The 19,382-nt window shown below is 36.8% G+C and overlaps 1 protein-coding gene across 13 annotated transcripts in view; it reads right to left on the bottom strand.

Moving 5' to 3' along the window:
• Nucleotides 1–19,382, bottom strand: part of LMO7 (LIM domain 7) — a 185,301-nt gene that overhangs the window by 26,023 nt on the left and 139,896 nt on the right. For 7 of the 13 annotated variants that reach the window (XM_054011491.1, XM_054011445.1, XM_054011460.1 and 4 more), the window contains 8 exons: nt 18,420–18,449; nt 14,955–15,072; nt 13,034–13,176; nt 11,134–11,584; nt 10,014–10,331; nt 5,331–5,445; nt 2,618–2,779; nt 533–720 (listed from right to left, as the gene is read on the bottom strand). In XM_054011491.1, coding sequence (XP_053867466.1) covers nt 533–720; nt 2,618–2,779; nt 5,331–5,445; nt 10,014–10,331; nt 11,134–11,584; nt 13,034–13,176; nt 14,955–15,072; nt 18,420–18,449 — 1,525 coding nt within the window. The remainder of the gene's footprint in view (nt 1–532; nt 721–2,617; nt 2,780–5,330; nt 5,446–10,013; nt 10,332–11,133; nt 11,585–13,033; nt 13,177–14,954; nt 15,073–18,419; nt 18,450–19,382) is intronic. The other 6 variants (XM_054011467.1, XM_054011498.1, XM_054011500.1 and 3 more) reach the window with 2 other exon arrangements.

Genomic DNA, 19,382 nt, shown 5'->3' with positions numbered 1-19,382 from the left:
TCAAGTCCTCAGCCCACTCCTATCCTGGGGTGAAAATGCCATCTAGCATAAGAGCTGCCACCGCTAGGTTTAGATGAATGGAGAGTTCCTCCCCACAAGGGGAATTGTCCGCTGGCTATTTATGGCCAGAATATGGCTCCTTTGTGCCGCTCATTCTGGAGAATGTGCTCCTATGTCTGAAACTACATCAGTGCTCAAATAATTTTACTATACCATGCAGTCTTTGTGCAGTTATGCAGAAATCAGTTACCTAAAAATGTAATTGCTACCAGAACAAAAATATTGCTACCGTGTGATGCTGTGACTCCACATATTACACTAGTTTTGTACAGAAATAAGTTAGACACAGGAATTAATATATTTAAATATATTAATAGATTCTAGTATTCTAGTTAGAAAGCAAAATGAAAACTGCTTTCCTGGAATTACTACAATTACTTTCTTATTCCTCTGTGAGGCCTTAAAGCTTTCCCTTCATTTCTGCTCCCAACACCCAAACACCCTTCACCCCCTGAAAAAAAAAAAGTCTTACAGAATTTTGAAGGCTGTAGGAGAAATCTCTTTTGGCTGATATGTTTGAAGAGTTCGTAGAATTCTGATCTCCAGAAGTTGCATCAATCCATTTATTTTCAGGTGTACCTACAATGTTGGTAGCCATACTGGTGAGATTGAGGGTTTTATGCCTTACATATGGCAGGGAAGGCTGGTCTTTGCCCCAATCTGATTGGCACATGGAGATCAAGAAATGAATGTGGACAGAAAAGTCAAAGTATAAAGAATAAAAGTTAGTGAAAACACATTCTCATTTAAAAAAAACAAGAAGAGAGAAAGATGAAGTAGGTAGAATTCGTAAAGACAGGAAATGGTTAGGGCTTTTATAAACAGACCAGCTTCCCATAACAAGCAAGAGTTAGTCAAAAGATGGGCTTGAGAAATACTAGCAAGTTTACTAAGATTCATTACATAAACATGAAGTTCTGTAGTTCAACATTACAAATATAGATATTCATATTAATTGAAAGTTATTTTTTCACAACAATGTCATTGGAAAGGACAAAAGTTCTCTCACCTATAATCAAGCCATAGGGGGAGTGAGCAGTAAGTTGTATTTTAACTGACAGACACTGCTCCTGGAACATTATCTACAAGTTTTACAGGAGTACAATCCACCAAATTTGTCCCTGAAAATTTATGGATGGATGTTATAACCCACACTGCAATTGATTAGACCACACAGGTAAAGAGTTTTAAATGGCAGACAGCACCTTTAACTGTATAGTAACTAGGAAGAGAAGTTGTCCTCACCGTAACTAAACCAAAGCAGCAAAATGGATAAGGAGATGGCTACCCTGGCCTAACCTCTACATTGACCTCAACCAGGAATTCATCCCAGGAGATGGACTCCCACATCACCTTCCCCTCCTGCAGGACATGAGTGTATAAATGAGAAGTGCCTTAATTTACAGAGGACTTAAAACCACTCAAAACCCCAAAATCAATTAAGGTCTCTGTGAGAAGCCTCCTAGGTTTATTGCAAGAGCTGATCCCATTACTTTCTAGCCTAACCTACACTGGACACTAGACAAGTTGTGACAGACCACTTTGTTTGTTTGTTTTTAAACTAATAACTTTTTCTACTTACCCCAATGCATGAACTTCTAATGGTGAATGCCAAACACTCACTGCACATCAGCAATACGTGGGCAGAGGGAAAATCCTTTCCTGATCCTAAAAAGGGCCAGCCCCAGAGCATATCTGGATTTCTGGCAAGGCAACTACACAACCCAGCAAGAATGTAAGTGTATGTCCATGCTACAGGGCCAGCATGGTGCTAGTATGAGTAGGAGGGAATTTTTAATGCCAAATGGATGGGCTGAATGACCTAATCAGCTCTTATAGCCCTCCCCTGAATGGGCCAATCATAACACAGTCGGGCAATGGCAAGCTCTACACTCTCCCTCCCCACCAGCTGCTCATTTCGCACACATCCTCCATCCTGAGGGGGACGCAGGGTGCAATGTTACATCAGAAAAGGGGGACACTGCTGCCTCTCTCAGATGCCAGCAAGGATCCTAGGAATGGACATCACCTCCTGGTCTGACAGGACTATCCTCCACCCCTAAACTGAGGTGGCAAGAAGGGGGTATTTTCAATTCCTTTGTGTGGTGCCCTTATGTATCTAACAAAATAATCTAGGACGTACATGCAACTATGCACTCCCTCAAAAATTAGACCAACGCATAACAGAGTGGTCACCAGTTTAAGGTTAGCAGACTTGCTAGTTAAGTTATTTGCGATACAAACCATATAAAAAAGAAACCCCAAGTTGTGTTATAATAAAATACACACACTAACAAAGCAAGAAGTGGGCTGTAGTCCACGAAAGCTTATGCTCTAATAAATTTGTTAGTCTCTAAGGTGCCACAAGTACTCCTGTTCTTCTTTTTGCGGATACGGACTAACACGGCTGCTACTCTGAAAACTAACAAAGCATGTAGTTTCAGAAAAGGTGTTGCCGAAGCAAGGACTACAGGCCCCAACCCATCAGAGCAACTTCACTAAACAAAGCTTATTCACCTTATACAACAGACTGTAGCTGCCCAGCGAAACAACTCACCATTTTTTCCATATCGTCTGACATCCATGACCAGGTTTCCAGTTTCTAGTGCATTGGCCATGGCTTTCTCCCACTGATTATGGTCCATTTGTGAAACTCTTGTGCCGTCAACAGCAATGATTTCATCATCTACTTGCAGCTGGCCAAGGTCTGCAGTGCTACCTAACAGATCAGACCAAAAATTCCTCATGTCTGGGGGTAAACACTTATACCAAAGTCAGGATGGGGAAAGTGGCTATTCAGTTTGTTTCCTGAAAACAATGCTTATAGCCAGAAATTTAAGTAAATTTAGTAAAACTTGCTATCGTACCCTGGCCTCTCTGGGATATGTAATGCTGGGTATCTTGGTTAGTGTAGAAGTACTATATAGTTTTCTATTATAAAATAGATCTGTGGAAGTTGGAGGGGAACAAAAAACTTTCAGATTTGCATTTCATATTGCAGGTAGCCTGTTCATTGCAAAATTCTTGCTGCCTCTTTCTCACTTAGAAGCAAGACAGTGCAGGCATCCTGATATCGGTCAATAATGATAAGCTGAATTTTAACTGATGCGGTGACATAAATGGAGCTAACATGTAACAAGATTATGAATGCTGCGGGAATTGCTATGTAATGATAAGTGAATATTGATGTCATGGTATCAACAGTTCAAGTGACCAGGTCAGTGAAGTACAGTTATATCATATTGTATTAGACGATTTTCCCAAGTGAATGCATTGATTTAACTTGCATTAGGGTTAATGTTATGTTTATTATACCCCTTCATTGCTTTAAGTTAATGGGAAGCATACAGAAAGGCAACACAATGGCTTCCCATATAAGAATACCTGGGTATGCACTAGAAAGACAATGGGGGACAGCTGTGAGCTTCAAAGATCCTGAATTTTGTCTCCAACCTTGTTTTGTAAACCTTGTTTTGCCAGGCAGGGAACTGGACATCAAAAGACTTGACTGAGCTAAAGTCGGTCTTCAAAGTGAGTGGTGTGCGTCTACTCAACTGGAGTAGCAAAAGATTGCATGGAATTGCATGTGGGGAAAAAGCTGGACTCTCAAGTAAGCCTCCAGGAAAAAAGCTGAAGAATTGAAGGTCACACAAATCCTCCCATACCACCCCAGAAGGTAAGATATTCAGGACCAGACCAACCAACCAAATGTGAACCAATGGCACTTGTAATCTGGAGACCCCAGCATCTGTAGACAGACATCAGATGACCACTTGTGTGAACTGAGCATTTTTTCATTCCAGTACACAGGCTTTTAGATGAAGATTGAAACACTTAGTTAAGGTATTTTTTTCATAATTTTTCCTGCAGATAAAAGGTATTTTCCTTTCTAAGAAGAAGTGTAAATATTGCCATTTTTCTACTCTTATTTTCGATACAAGTATTTCTTTAGTTCTATTTGAATATTATGGTAGCAAACTAATGCTCAGCTAGCTTCATATGGTAAAATATATTTCTGATTTACACTAAAGAGCATATAGAGACAGGCCTTTGCACAAAGTAACTGATGTAAAACAGACTTAGTGGCAGTGAAAACAAATTTAAATTGCCTTTTGGATAAAGCAGTTATCAATTGTTTTAGCCTGTTAAATCTGGAAGGAGCAAGCCATGATTAACAGTGATTTAAAACCTGGCCTTCGCTTTCATTTTAAAGTCAACGTGTAAGGTGATTGTTACACAATTATTTTTCTCTCTCTGAAAAGAAATGCAATGAAGTGCCAGGCCAATATGAAGCTTCCAATGGTGTCTTCTCTGCTCTGGTTTTAAGCCTGTCTTACTGCAAGGTACTATTTTAGTTGTAACCAAGGACATTATCGAATATGGAGTGAATGTTACTGAAAAAATATCAGTGTACTCCATAAGACTTGACAGTTTATAGTTTCGTGGGAAGGGGTGGTTGAATGAACAATTTATAGCTGAATTTTTAAAAATAAATAGCAATGTAATACAAATAATTTTAATTTGTTCTTTAAAATCAACTACAAGAAACTTAAGAGATATTGATTAGTGTAAGATTCATTTCCACAGGAAAAAAAATGATTAATCCTGGATATTAGTAAATATCTGAAGAAAATGGCACTATAATTTGTGAGTATTTATTCCAACACCAAATGAAACTGACTAATTCCTTTTTGTTACTTCAAAAAAAAAAAAAAAAGTCATGCAGATCATTTAGAAGCTACAGTTACTCATGGAATGTAATATTTTACAATCTTTAACATAGTGGAGGAAAGGAAACCTGAAATTAAAAAATAGTCTGCTCACAAATACCTTTCCTATGCATTTGTCTCTAAGGTTGTAGGAAGTGAAACCTTTTAAAATATACTCCAAGAAAGGAGCAGTCTATTTTATCTGCATGTCCCTGTGATATCCCTAAGTAAGTAATTGTATTTAGCAGACATTCTGAAGCCTTAGAATGATGTCTGGTAAATAAACCAGAATTTACACCATTGCTATGGATTTAAGACTTCTTTACTTCAAAATACACTTTCAAATATTTCTAAATTAAACCAATTTTAGTGGATGAAAATACAGAGGAAGCATAGCGTATTTAGCCTTTAACAGTCAAAAACTGTTTTCTTTTCACTTTCTTTCCATCTAAATTCTTTGGAAGATTTTCATTCATCATTAAAATTAAATGCCTTTGTCTAGCAGTCTCAATCCATTAACAGTAAGAGCAAAGTTCATAAAAGAGTTAAATATTAGTTTACCTTCTTCAATTGTTTGTATAAAAACCCCAGAAGGTTTCCAATTTGTGATGAACCCAAAGTTGCGACTGTTACCAGGTCTCTGGTTTATACTGATTCTCATTTCACTGTACAGGTCCTGAAAAATAAAACATGACACTGCACTATCTGGTGTCACAGGCATCTACATGAAGGAAAGTTTATCCACTAAATAAGTGAGGCTACTCACAATGTACGCTTTAATTATCTATTAACTGACTATAAAGCGGTTTTCTTTGTAGAACATGCTAACTAGCTTTTTTACTTAGATAATTATGTTTTAAAGGTTACATAGAAGACATTTAGTATACACATACATATTTAACTGTCTGTAGATATTATTAAATTCATCATAACATGGTGTTTAGTGCAAAATGCTTTAATAAGAGTTTATAGGAAGGAATTAGCTGACAGTGTGACACCCAGGAAAGGTGAAATGGACAGCTAGTTTACACAAATTGTATCTCAAGAGACCAATTTATTAAATTAATTATGAAAGATTTGAAGAAATGAAAACCCTAAATGAGTCGTCATACATAGGGTGACCAGATAGCAAATGTGAAAAATTGGGACACGTGTGTGTGTGTGTGTGTGTGTGTGTGTGTGTGTGTGTGTGTGTGTGTGTAAGTAAATAGGTGCCTATATAAAAAAAAGTCCCAAATATCGGGACTGTGCCTATAAAATCGGGACATCTGGTCACCCCAGTCATACATAATATAGTTAACCTGTGGAATTAACTGCCTCATGAGACTGAGGCTCATAACCTGGAATTTGAAAAAGCTGGATAAAATGACTCATTTCATGTATAATTATGCATACTAAGGCAGGGGTAAGCCATGCTCCTTTAGGCCCCAATCCTGTAACGGGATCTATTCGTGTGGACCACTGTCTCTGTGTGGAGTTCTAATGAATGCATTCTGTATGAACACAGGGGTCTTAAATTGTAAGCAAATTACTAGAGTTGCTCAGAAACCAAAATTTCCATTCCTGGGAAATTCTAACATTTTGAAATTTACCATGAAACAAAAATTCTGAAAAAAGTCAACTCAGAACTATGAAAAATATAATTTCATTTTGATAATATTGAAACACTATAATATAATGTAATATGATATAATATAAAAGCTGAAACAAAATTAATTGACATTATAAAAGTCAAAGTGAATTGTTTTTCAACATTATCGAAATGAGAAAATCGTAACACTTCATTTAGATTTTTTTGGGTTGAAAATGTTAAAATGGACATTACACAAAACGAATATGTTAATACTAAACCCTTTACTGTGGCAGGGTAGGCCACTATTACTGTATTATATACAGTATCATTCAGGAGATAATTAGTTCGTATGAACGAGTAGCAACATCACTGGCTGAAGCAGCAACAGTTCCAGCACCATCACTGGTGGCAAGAAGGAACTGAGGGTGGCGAGAACTGGTGGCGCCCTATATACCATGGCATGTGCGCGCCACTACAGGGGATGCTGGAGCGGGTCCCCTACAGATACTGCTGAGGGAAAAACTTCTAGCACTGGTGCATGTGGCAAGCACATACACCTAAGCTGAATGGACATGAGCAAGCACTCGAAGAAGAATACAAAGATCTGCACAATTCCTGGACATTCTACACAATTCTGAGTAGCAACTGTCCTCAAATCTCCCTCCATATACTTACAAATGTTGTCATCCTAATTTCTAGCCTCTACCCCCCATCATGTCACTGTCTAACCCTATATACATTAATATCAAAACAATTCAATCAGAGGAATTATTCTAATTAGTGATGGAAGAAGAGCTAAATTATAATGAGCAAGGAGGAGCAGGGAAAATATAGCAAATAATAAGACTGGGTGGGATGACACAAAGAGGAGGTTACAAGCAGAGGCAGCCATATGGTTGGGCAAGTCGGAGGACAATAGCCAGTTGTGCAGAGGGGTTTACAATAGTCAGAGCCCAGGTTGCAGAAGAGGCACATACTGCAATACACCAATATGACATTTCTTCCTGTTTACCAGGTAATCATCTTGGCCAATAAAGTCACAGACACTCACAGTATACAAGTCCAGGACAGATATTTCTGAGTTAGTTATTAGTCTAAGATACAGCTATTAGCTTATAAACCAGTAAATGCCCTTATATTATTTAAATAGGCTTTTACTTTTCTTGCTATACAACTGATCTCACTGAATAGAAGGAGAGCATTATACTAAATTTAATATAGTATATTGAGTAAATTCAATACAGTATCATATTAAGAAAGTATTTGGCTGTTAAATATTCCATAAATGTAGGATGGATAAAAATCAATGATATTTTTATTTAAATTAAATAGGTTTGTTTATTTATAAAAAGAAAAATGTATTTAAAGTTAAATTTGAAATTATGACAACATATGCTAACACAAACTTGTTATAATTTATTAAAAACATTTAAAGTTTTAAAGAAAATCAAACTGCTGAACTAGGAGAAGTCACTGGCTAAGCACTGGAACCAGAGAGTTTGTTGAAGTACTAAACTAGCATTTGACAGCAGTAGTCTCTTCTGCAGGTGCAGAGATTAATTTCTTCATTTCAATTTAGTCAACTAGTTCAGTTCAATGACAAATGAAAACATAAGAAAGCTTGACATGGTGATCAGAAAAACAATCACTTCAATTTACTAAACTATAGATACTACTTCCTTTGTTCAATAAATCAATTAGTTTTAATACAAAGTATGTTTTGATAAGCAAAAAAGTTTACATATCCAGCATATCCTTGCAAATCAGTCTAAGAAATGCATCATTCACCATTTTCTATCATAATAAAAAGTAACAATTAAGAATCTGAATAAATGTATGTTAAGCTATATAATTGCTTAAATAAATGTGTATAGATAGTGTATTCTCCTAATTAGCAAAAGTAGTATCTAATTTAGTGTATAGACTAGATTCATTTGCATATCAACACATTCTGATATGCAAATAAACTAATGAGACTCAACCTTTCTTTAGGAAAATAACTGAAAAATACAAATACAGAACCAGTTAAACTTGATTATTTAAATTTATATCAATCCACACTGCAAGAAGGTCTCATGTCTATTATTTTCATCTCCTCAATCTGAAGATGTGTTCTCCCTCCTCAAGACCAGCTCTGAACAGAAGGGCACTCCGTCTCCATGCACTGAACTGCACCATTTGGACAGGTCCATCCCAATGCCTACGGTGCTCTACAAATGCCGCCTGATTGGTTCAGTGGTTCACAGAGATACCAGTCTCTCACTTGGCTGTGAAATGCCTTACCAGCACACAAGTGGACATCTCAATTTGTGGGAAAGGAGTTCCCACCTTAACTATAGCTTGACGCATGCTGTATATAAAAAAAAAATGCCTCGTTTGCCAGGCAGGAGAGTTTACCATCACATACCTGATCACCAAGCCCCAGCTAGCCTTGGTCTGAGTTTTGATACAGAGAATAGAATGAAATATGACCCAGAACATTTTGTTTCCATTCAGCTCACATGAGCCATAAACAAGGACCCATATCTAGCCTAATATAATTACTTTTACTGCAATGCATTGAAACCATCTCCTCCTACATGCAATCATGCTGTCAGAACCTTTGATTAAATAAAGTAGGATGACAGGCCAGGCAGCAACGCTAGGAGCCTGTGGTGTAAAATGAAAAATATTTCGTTTCAAAGTTGGTTTAAAAAAAAAAAAACTGTTCAAAATATTTGCAAATCTATTTTAAAACAAAAGTAGAGCAGGAAGTGATTGCACCAATTGGAATTCAGAGTCCTGTATTTTCCCTCCAACAGCTGACATAACTGCTATCTACAGCAGCATAAACAATGTAGAGAATGCGACTCCCAGCATGATCTTGGGAGTTAGTGATGTTGTCAACTGTTGCAAGAAGCTACTGACAGCTGACACTATTGGTATTCGGGTTACATTTGAAAAAAGGGCAGGAAACAGCAGTCAGCAGTGGAAGAATTATGGTACCTTATATGCCCCAGAGCTCTGAAAGTAGAGCACAGGACCTAACTTCTGAACCAAAGTTGGAAACTTTCCATTAAACAGGCAAATATTGAGGAAGTGATTTATTTTTTTAAAGTAATTAGTGAATACAATCAGAGTAAAGCAATCAAAAGAACTATTGGGGGGGGAAACCCTACCTCAAGGCATTGCAATAAAAAGTGAAACCTGGAGTAATGCTTAGCACATTTAAAGGTTAGATTTTCAGAAGCTGGCATTCATTCCTAAAGTTTGAGGGTGCAAATAAACGCTAGTGCAACTAACCTAATTAAGCCCACAAACCAGATTCTTCAATGTCCTAGTGACCTTAATTGCTGCTGCAAATAATTGTGAGTACAAAAATAGAAACCTGCTTAATGCTAAACTGAAAATTTAGCTCAATTTTTACAAGAAACAGAGACAGGGACAAACTCAAAACAGAGAAAAGAGGTTTAGAAAGATTGTAGTAATCAAAAGAACAAATTACACAGGCCAAATATTTAATTTTTCATACTCCATGGGAAAGAGAAGCGCTTCTTAAGTGAAATGGTTTATTTGTTTCTCTGAATACCTCTCTTACTGGTGAAGCATGTTAACCTACGGCTTTAATATTTGTTCACACTATCTTAGTACTACCAGGTTACTGTGGGTAATTATATACTTTCCAAACTCACCTGTGACACTGAAACCTCTGGCTCTGGCAGGCTTCTTATTTCTGCAGAAGATGCAACTGTAATAGGGTCAGGATGAGTATAATACTCTGATTTAAGACCAGGGGCCACTGCATCCTGGTATTGAGATGTAGCAGAGGCTCTCAGTGTAGGAGACTCTGTTCTTTTAATGCTTTCCTTTTCCTCCTTGCCACCACTTGTCATTTCATCTGCAGAGAGAAGTGGTCCTGCTTCCAGTGTTGAAAATGAATAGCTGGTGAGCAACCTTTGAGATCTCTTGGCTCCATCTACTTCTCCATTATACTTCTGGACATCGTCCACCTGGAATGAAAATGTTGTTGTTTATATTGGCACATGCTGCTTTTTTTAAAAAGCATAAAAGCCTCAAGTTTGATTCTCAGCAAACTAAGCTAAATAGTCTAGAGAGCTCAGCCACAGAAGTTTCCTTATCTTTTTCTCCATCCATTCTTTCAATGCAATTTCCCATTGCCACACCCACTATCCTATTGTCCACTATTACTAAAAGAGCAAGATGGGTTTTTTCCCCTCTCAGATGCATGTGAGCAGAATAACTAATTCAAGTTTGGATTTAAAAGAAATGCATTAAAATAGCATACTTTTAGACACATCAGTTTCAAAATTAGGGCAGCTAGGGAATTATGGAAAAGACAATACAATTTATGCAGATATGCTGATTGCCCGTATTAGGGTTCATTAATAATATATTAAGCTTGGTTGGTATAAAATTGTTCTAGTTCCATTGACTTTGATGGAATGACAATTTACATCAGCTAAAAGTATAATTATGCTAAGTACGTTTCAGAATATGTACTGATAGGTCAATAAATTTTCTAGCAAGGAAACATGAACTTTTACCAAAAAATATTGTACCAATATATTTATCAGACATCTATTCATAGGAAGCAGATCATTGTTTTAAGTACATAAACATCAACAATTGTTTAGGAAACTGACAGAATTATTTGCTCCATTATTAATACCTCCTTTGTTAAACAGGGGCAGGAAATTTAAAACTAAATGCATGAAAAGGTTAAAACGGCTATTGGGTTAACGATTCAAGATAGTAACATTCACAAACATGAAGAAATTGAAGGAGTTTTACCGTAAATGATCTGGGAAGTGATGAGATTCCTCTTGAGTGGACACCAAAAGGTCTTGGTGTAACCACAGATGTTAACCTAGAGGTATCAGTTTTCTGGTAATTTCTGGGGAGAGAAGCTGAAACCTGAGCTGACCCCATTTGTGTATTCACTGAAGAGTGAGTAGACAAAGGGACTGAGCTCTGTTCTTCTAATAGGCTTTTAGATGGAATTTGAGTTTCAACTGTTGCATAGATCTCTGGCTTTTGAGAATTCTCTTTGTTAGTTTGTGCAGCATATGATTTTTCATTCTTCTTAAAGCTGCAAGAGGCATCTTTTTCAACAAGGTAATCTTTTGCTACTGATGGTCTGGAAGGATGTTTTTCTTCACTAAATACATCATCTGATGAATGCATTCGCCTGCGTTCACTTTTTTGCTGGACGTCCCGGTAGGATCCTTGATCTCTGTTCTCCCTAAGGAGACAGAGAACTCATTAACATATCAAAGGAGTGACCAGAAGGATACATGGACTTTAAGAAGTCTTTCAGCTATGAAATGATCAAAGCAAAGACTGAACAAACTATGAAAGTCTTCCTGTTTAAATGAAAATGAATCTACCTCCAATCAAAAATTCAAATTCTCTCTTTCCACATATTAAAATGACTAATGTTATAAACTATTACTCCAAGAATGACCTTTTCCCTGAGAAAGCAATACAACTAGTTCACATAAAAATGCTTGGAAGGCTAGGTTTTCATTTTTAGGGATTTTTTTACATATTATTTTATTTATTTTTTTGGATGTTAGGCAAGGGGTGGATGCCTAGTTAGATCTGGTAGGGTGGAGGACTTTGAAAATTGTAAGCCAAACTCTATAGTTCTACTGATCTAGCTACTGTATTAGAATGGTATACCAATTTATAGAGAACATATTTTAGACATTTGCTAGTGCTTAGGTGGAGGCTTGGTTCCTTGCCACATACATTTCGTTACACTGTGAAATGAGACAAAAATATTATTTAGAAAACAGTTTTTAAAAGTTTTGGTAAAATTGCTATTAAATATGAGCATCCGTTTTTATTTCTAGGATAGAAATGACATCTTGTTCAATAACATAACAATGGAAATTAAAAGTTACTGACTCAAAATATTATATTTATGTTTTAAAAGGATCCTTTAAATTTGGTTTGTAAGTGTATGCAGCATATACCTAAACACAGATCCCATTGATTTAAAAATGGATGTCAGTGCATTTATAAAGCCACCACCTATAGGGCAAATGGTGGTGTAATCAATTTACTTTCTACTTATTTTGAGAGACGTCTTAAAAATATTTACAGTCTTCTCATTCTGTAAATACCAGAAGGATTCATATAGCAACAGCATTGGGGAAAGTTCAAGTGAAATTTTAATCCTGCGGTTTTGCAATATAAACAAAAGCCCTGGCTATGTTTACTCATAAATGGATAAAAAAGAATGTCAGTTGCAATATTAATGCAAAGAAAAATACACAACCATAGTAAATCAGACAAACAAGATTATTCATTCTAGACAATTGTTTTTAGACCTGTTTTAAAAATATACTATTAAAGTGAATTAAGTTTGATTTCAAAGCAAAATTTATTCCTACGGTGTTTCATTCTGTAAGTTACATTTTACTTTACTAACTTGCTTTAACTTCCACTATAAAGAGTTTACTAGTACCTGCCTTTCAGTTGTTTAGATTTCTGCATTATATAAATGGACCCAAAGGTCAGTAAAGAGTAGCTTTATCAAAATATATTCTTCAAAAAAATGTGTACTGAGTTAGTTCTATTTCATATATTAGCACAATTAATGCTAGTTAAAGCTTCTCTAAGATTACAGTGAACACACATGCTCAAATGTAAGTAGTGCATACAACATCTCCATTAGGTGCATTACCTGTCCTGCTGCATTTCTTTCAGTGACTTGGTATTTATTTCAGAATTCTCAGAGGCTTTCCTTTCGATTTCTTCTCTCTCCTCCTTTTTCTTTTGCAAATCTGAAGTGAAACTTTTTCGACGATTTTTCCATTTTGCTAGATCCTAAAACAAATCACATTAATGTATGCAGATCTGATTTTCTAGAGATCTTTAACAACTACTGAGACTACCCTATTGCACTGCTAAGCCTGCTCATTCCAACTGGATACCAGTGTGTCCTAATTTTGCTTAATAAAGCCTGTTTGTCTGCACCAAGGCTAGAGTCTCATGTGTCTTCCTGCAAAATCTGACCCAAATGTTTCTGACCTAAATGTTTCTGAGACAGACTGTGTTTGTATTTTTCAGGTAAGGTGACCTGCCGCCTATCGTTAAGTAAGGGTAACAATTGCAATTTTACACCATAAAGAAAAAGGTGCAGTTTTCCTTTTAACTTCTTTCCAGTCACCTCTTTAATATTTATCTAAAACGTAACAGCAATGCTTAACTGGATATTAAATTTAAGTGAGTGAGTGAGTGAGTGTAAAATACAGAAAAGTAAAGCAACATCTGAATGGATTCATGTAGGTACTTGAGTATATACCCGCCTTAAATCCTAAATGGAAACTGAAGTATCAACCTATTTTATATTTTGCTCATATTCTAAAATCACAATGCAGTTTAGCAGTAAGCTGTGTCTGCCCCATAAAATTCCAGAACTAGTTTAAGCAGAAGTACTGAATGTTTAGAACCAAGATGCATTAACTAAGCAATGTTGAAAGCTTGCTCAGTGTCCAGTGCTTATTAACACCAACCCCTCACTTCTATAATCATTACATTTCAACATTTGAAGGAAAAAATTGAGGTTTTGATATGCCCCAATGGATGGATAGATGATTAAAAATGCTTATCTCAAAGCTGGAATATTAGTTTTCATGGTAAATTTAAAAAAAGACATTTTTTCCACGGGAGAAAAACTAAAAAAAAAAAATGGGAGAGGGGAAACACATGGGATATTTTTCCGAATGACTAAACATTCAAACATAAAATCATCCAAATAGCTTTACAATTTCATTGAATGCGACTTTATATGCTAAATTACTGCACTTAAAAACACACATTCTGCCTCTCATTAGATTTCACAATATCAGTAGTTTGGCGCTCCCCCCACAACACATAGATGTTTGGTTTTGTTCTGCTAATCTGATATGCAGCCTTTTTTTGTACCCCTTCCTATGAAACTAATTTATAAGATTACTGTACTGCAATACATTGTCTGTTTATTAGTATTTAAAGACATTTATGCTTGCCATTACATTAACAAAAAAAGAGAAGCAAATAAGTGGTAAAATGACACTGTGCTAATTATAGTCCCTTATCTTTCATTGTCCTGCACATAAATTGGGCCTGAAGCTGGTTTTTATTTTTCTACTATTTAAAAGCTATCATACAGATAAATCTTCCTCTGCAGAGTTGATCAAACAAACAGATAACGCAGAAGTATTAAGGATTTACATTTACATATCCAGATAATCAAAAAATGTTTAAATTGATCATTTACAACCCAATCCTGTGACATGCTGACACCCAGGGCCAGCTCCAGGGTTTTTGCCACCCCAAGCAGCCCCCACCCCCCCAAGCCGCGATCGCGATCTGCGGCACTTCCGCGGCAATTCAGCAGGAGGTCCTTCACTCTGAGTGGGAGTGAGGGACCCTCTGCCAAATTGCCGTCAAATAGCTGGACGTGCCACCCCTCTCCGGAGTGGCCGCCCCAAGCACCTGCTTGCTAAGCTGGTGCCGGCCCTGCTGACACCCAATGCCCTTTGGCTTGAGTGAAAAGCGACACTGGATTACAGAACAGGGCCCTTAGTGGGCATTTAGGGGGAACAGAATGGAACACTCACATCTTGCCACTGTTGATCTTGTTCCTGTAGCTTGGATTTTATTTTCTGTAGCTCTTCATAACGAACCTGGCGCAGCACTTGGGCCTCATCTACACTGACATCATTCAAAGACTTACTCCTAGGACCAAAAACATTGTTTTGCTTAATGTAGTCTTTGCCAATATTTATGAAAAGGGATTTATATTACTATAACTTGAGCTGTCCTATCAGACATTTTTAAACAGAGTAGGAAAAACATACACTAGCTATTTTTCAGTATCCTGTATGCAGTGGTGCCAACACAAACATCAGTGACAGCATCATTGGTCAAACATGAATAGGAAAGGTGAGAATCTGCTCGTATGGTCTCCTAGCAGCTTTACGCTGATAATTCAAACTGCACTTTTCTGCTCTTGAACTCTCTCCCTCTGTTCAGATTTTTTAACTCTCCGCATGTGTTCAAAATCTCATGATGGATGTTCTCTGCCTCCTTCAACTAAAACTTTTCTTCTCACCTAATCCCACCCTTCCTGCATTCATAATTCAATTAATCTGCTGTTCCTCAGGCTCATCAGTTCAGTATCATTTTCAAGTTTCTCTTCTCCCCTTCCCCTCCATCCATCTCCAGGTGCTCACAAAATGTTGCCACCTCTCCCACAAAACTATTTCTAAAAGACCGCTCCATTTTCACTACCGAAAAAGCTGGTTTCTGCTATGGTTCTCATTTGCCCGGGCCACTATCAAATTCTACCTCAGTCTCCCCGACTGTTCTCTTGAATTTAACATCAAACAGCTAAAATAACCTTATTCTCACTCTGTTCTCACCATGCAACTCTTCTCCCCAAGTACGTTCACTGTCTCCCTCTCTCCCCTTTTTCCTAATTCCTCAACACTGGCTTCTTCCACCCTGCTTTCCATGTCTGACTTCCACGCCTGTACTACTGTCTCATCTGCTCCTGCCCTACCTTTATTCCCCCATTTAATATTACAACTTATGATTCACTTACTATAGGATAGGATTCACATTAATTTGTTAGTCCTACACCTTTCTTTTCTTGCCCCCACCCATTCATTGTCTATCCCATGCTTTATATTTGCCTAAATTGTAATCTCTTTGGGGTATGGACAGTGTCTTTGTTTAATCTTTCTAAAATGCTATGCAACAGCAAGATTCTATATTGCATATTTAAAAGGGACAGTCATCTTTAAAAAAAATTACTTCTCCCATTCAGAACAAAATCCTATACGTCTGTGAGGTCTTCATATCCTTTATCCTCTTTAATACTACCTGGGTTCAGAAGGCCTCTGCTAAACCCCCAAATCCATCAAGTTTCCTTGTAGCCTGACTTCAGGTTTGGCCATCTCATGGAGAGAGTGCATTATAATTTTCTCCCTGCCATTTCTGAACATTTTAAAGCCTCTTCTGGATTGGCCATGGATGTACTTTTGGAGTGACATGGGACCCTCCCTTCCCATCACAGTGCTTCAGCTGATTGCCTGAGGTGTGCTCCCACCCAACCAGCTCAGGGAGCAAAGTGACTGAAGAAGGAATCAATCATATGATGACCTGAATGACAGTGAATGGCCACTAGACCACCAGACCAATAGAACATATTAAATGCTCCTGAAAGGGAGGAATTAACAGTATTCACTTAAGCCAGTTATAACATGAAAAGGTATTGTACAAGTTTCACCTATTTTTTGCCAAAATCAGTCAGTCAGTCTTGATCTGCTCCTCCAAATTTGGGCATATCTCAAGCAGACATGAGCTGTACAAAATTATGTGGTGGTTTTGTGATGCATGCAACTAGGGATTAGGAAGAGGCTAAACTGAGTTTCAGTGGCAACCTAAGACTTTGGACTCTGCTCTTCAGAATGTAAAAGGTAGATCACTCACTGTCCCTTTTTTTTTTTTTTTTTTTAAATGGGAAGCATGCCAATTCTAGCAACAATACCATGGTTACTACCTCAGGCACTATTTGTTTGCTTAGTTTTCTGTCCTGTCCTTGTTTTTATCATTCATTTTTACGTCAGTCACAGAAATTGTTTTTGTATTACAATAAACCTGTATCAAAGCACCAAAAGTGTTCAAGACTGGTTGAGGGAATGTACACTAATTATGATGAACTGCTTTTCCCTCTCTGTTTTTTCTATATTCTCCTTGAACAAGATCGAAAATGTAAATAATTTAAACGTATGTACTTGATTAAAACCTACTTATAAAAAGTGTGTTAATTTGTATGTAAACATCAAAAACCTATCCAATGGATATAACCTCATATTCTCCCTCCTCTGAATATGTAGCAGAGCTCCCTCTGGGACCAGTTTTCACTCCTTGCTGATTTTGGCAATATTTAACCAATTATAAATAAAACTTTCATACAACTATTTCAGATTTTTGGTTCATTTCTAAAGATCATGGTCAAAAAGTGCAGAGATTTCAAAAGGGAAAGCTAGAAAAAATTAGTAAAGCATGCAAAAAGCAAACATTCATGCATATGCAAATCTACAAAGCACATTCAGGCAAAAATCAGTGAAGCACTCCTCTTCTCCCACTCCTCTTCCCAACACACACATATTGTAAGCCAAGTAAAAAGCAAAACTAAATGACAAAATTGTGCTTTAATACGTATTGCTGCAGTAGAACATGGAGTAAGTTTACACTTAGTATTCAGTCACCTAGCATTGGATAAATAGTCAATAAATTATACAATATCCAGAAAGCCCAACCTCTCTAGTGGAAACTACACCCTTAAATAACCTTGAAAGGAAAAGCTACCCTCACTTGCCTATCTATTTTTATTTTAAGATGCCCTCATTTTAAGGTGGATTTTTGGTACAATCTTTGACAAAGGCTATTAACCTCAGATGCAGAAACAGGATATCCAAAATAATAGGAAATGCTATGCTAAATTAATTTCACAATAATTTAAGATGCTCTTGATTTTCTTCTCTCTCTCATTCTAAGTGATTTATTCCACACATTTGGACCTTGGCCAGTTGAGATGTCTTCCTATACTTTCTTATCGGGATAAACAGATATTTAAATTCACATCAACTTCAGTATTCTTGCCCATATCCTCCATTAAAGAAGAAGAAATATTTACTAGTTTTACTCTAGATTTGTTAAACCTCTAAAAACCCAATTTGAATATGGGGGGGGAGAGGATGGGGAAACCACACAAGTTTCAGCAAGAGTGAAATTTCACAGCTAATTTCAAAAAGCCTGACAACAGCAGCCATTGCAATTTATTTACTATATATGCAATACTTTATGCCACAATGAGCTTCTATCAGAAGCATAGCTATTGTGTTTTCGATAACTTATGAAAATTACTCAAGTACAGAACTACAGAGCAGCATGCACATGGTGCTTTGAGCAAGAGTTTTTAGCTGTTATACATGCATAAAAATTACCGGGCAAGTTTAATAAGATGCACAGAACAAATGGTATGGTGAAATTTTCTATTTTTATCATAAACTTACCCATCCTCATCAGAAAGCTTTTGAAACAGTCTGAGAAATCAGAAAACCAAAAGAAATTCATTTCAGAGTTTTACTTTATATGTAAGAGAACATTAAGAAGTTTGATGTGGAAGCATTTTGACTAAAGTGATGGGAGAACATCAAAAGATCAGGAGTTACAGGCTTGGATCAGTACCTCAAAGTTCAGATGCAAGTCAGAAACTTACCAGAAACCATGTATTCTGGAAGTCAAGCTTAAAAATCTCACAATACAAAAAGGTCCCTATCACAATTCCTAGTATTTTCAGTTTTGGAAATCATGCATGAACAGTCTAATAGTCATTACTCATTGCCTCTTCCAGTGCTAACACCAGGAAAGTGCAGACAAAAAATGACGACTATTTTGAACTGAGTCCTAAGACAAAGTTTGGTTCCGAAAGGTTATATTTTTGTTCAAATTAATTTCCGCATTCCTAATGTAACAAATGGAATGAATGAACAGAATGCCAAAAATGCATTCAGCTTAACACATTAAGATGCAGAACCAGATGCATTCAATATGATGCACTGAGTTATTTTAAAATTTTTAAAAAATTACGTAGAGAAGACTGAGCATAAATAGAATTTTTATTGAGTGAAATAGTCTTAGAAGTCAATTATATTCAGGTGTTTTAGAAATACTTTTAACCAAATGCAAGGTTTGTTTAGCTGTGTTAAGCTTCAAAATTAATGACATACAATTTTATGTTCCAGCTAATATTGTGTATCAGTCATGAAATAAGGATGCTGAATGAGAAAAATTGCAACTTGCAATTCCGTATTTTCAGTGATAAAGACGACTTGAAAAACCCACTCTCCCTGAGTGAGCACAGGGTTTGAAAGAGGGCTGAGCAGGAGTTAAAACCGAGAGCAGATAGGACAGCTCTGAGTGAGCCAGGCAAGGAGTTGAGCATTAAATGGTGACCGATTTGATCTGAAAAAAGG

Source organism: Malaclemys terrapin, chromosome 1 (genome assembly GCF_027887155.1).
Source record: "Malaclemys terrapin pileata isolate rMalTer1 chromosome 1, rMalTer1.hap1, whole genome shotgun sequence".
NCBI classification, from domain to species: Eukaryota; Metazoa; Chordata; order Testudines; family Emydidae; genus Malaclemys; species Malaclemys terrapin.
Note: the sequence above shows the minus strand (reverse complement) of the source record. Positions and strands in the feature narration are given on the sequence as shown.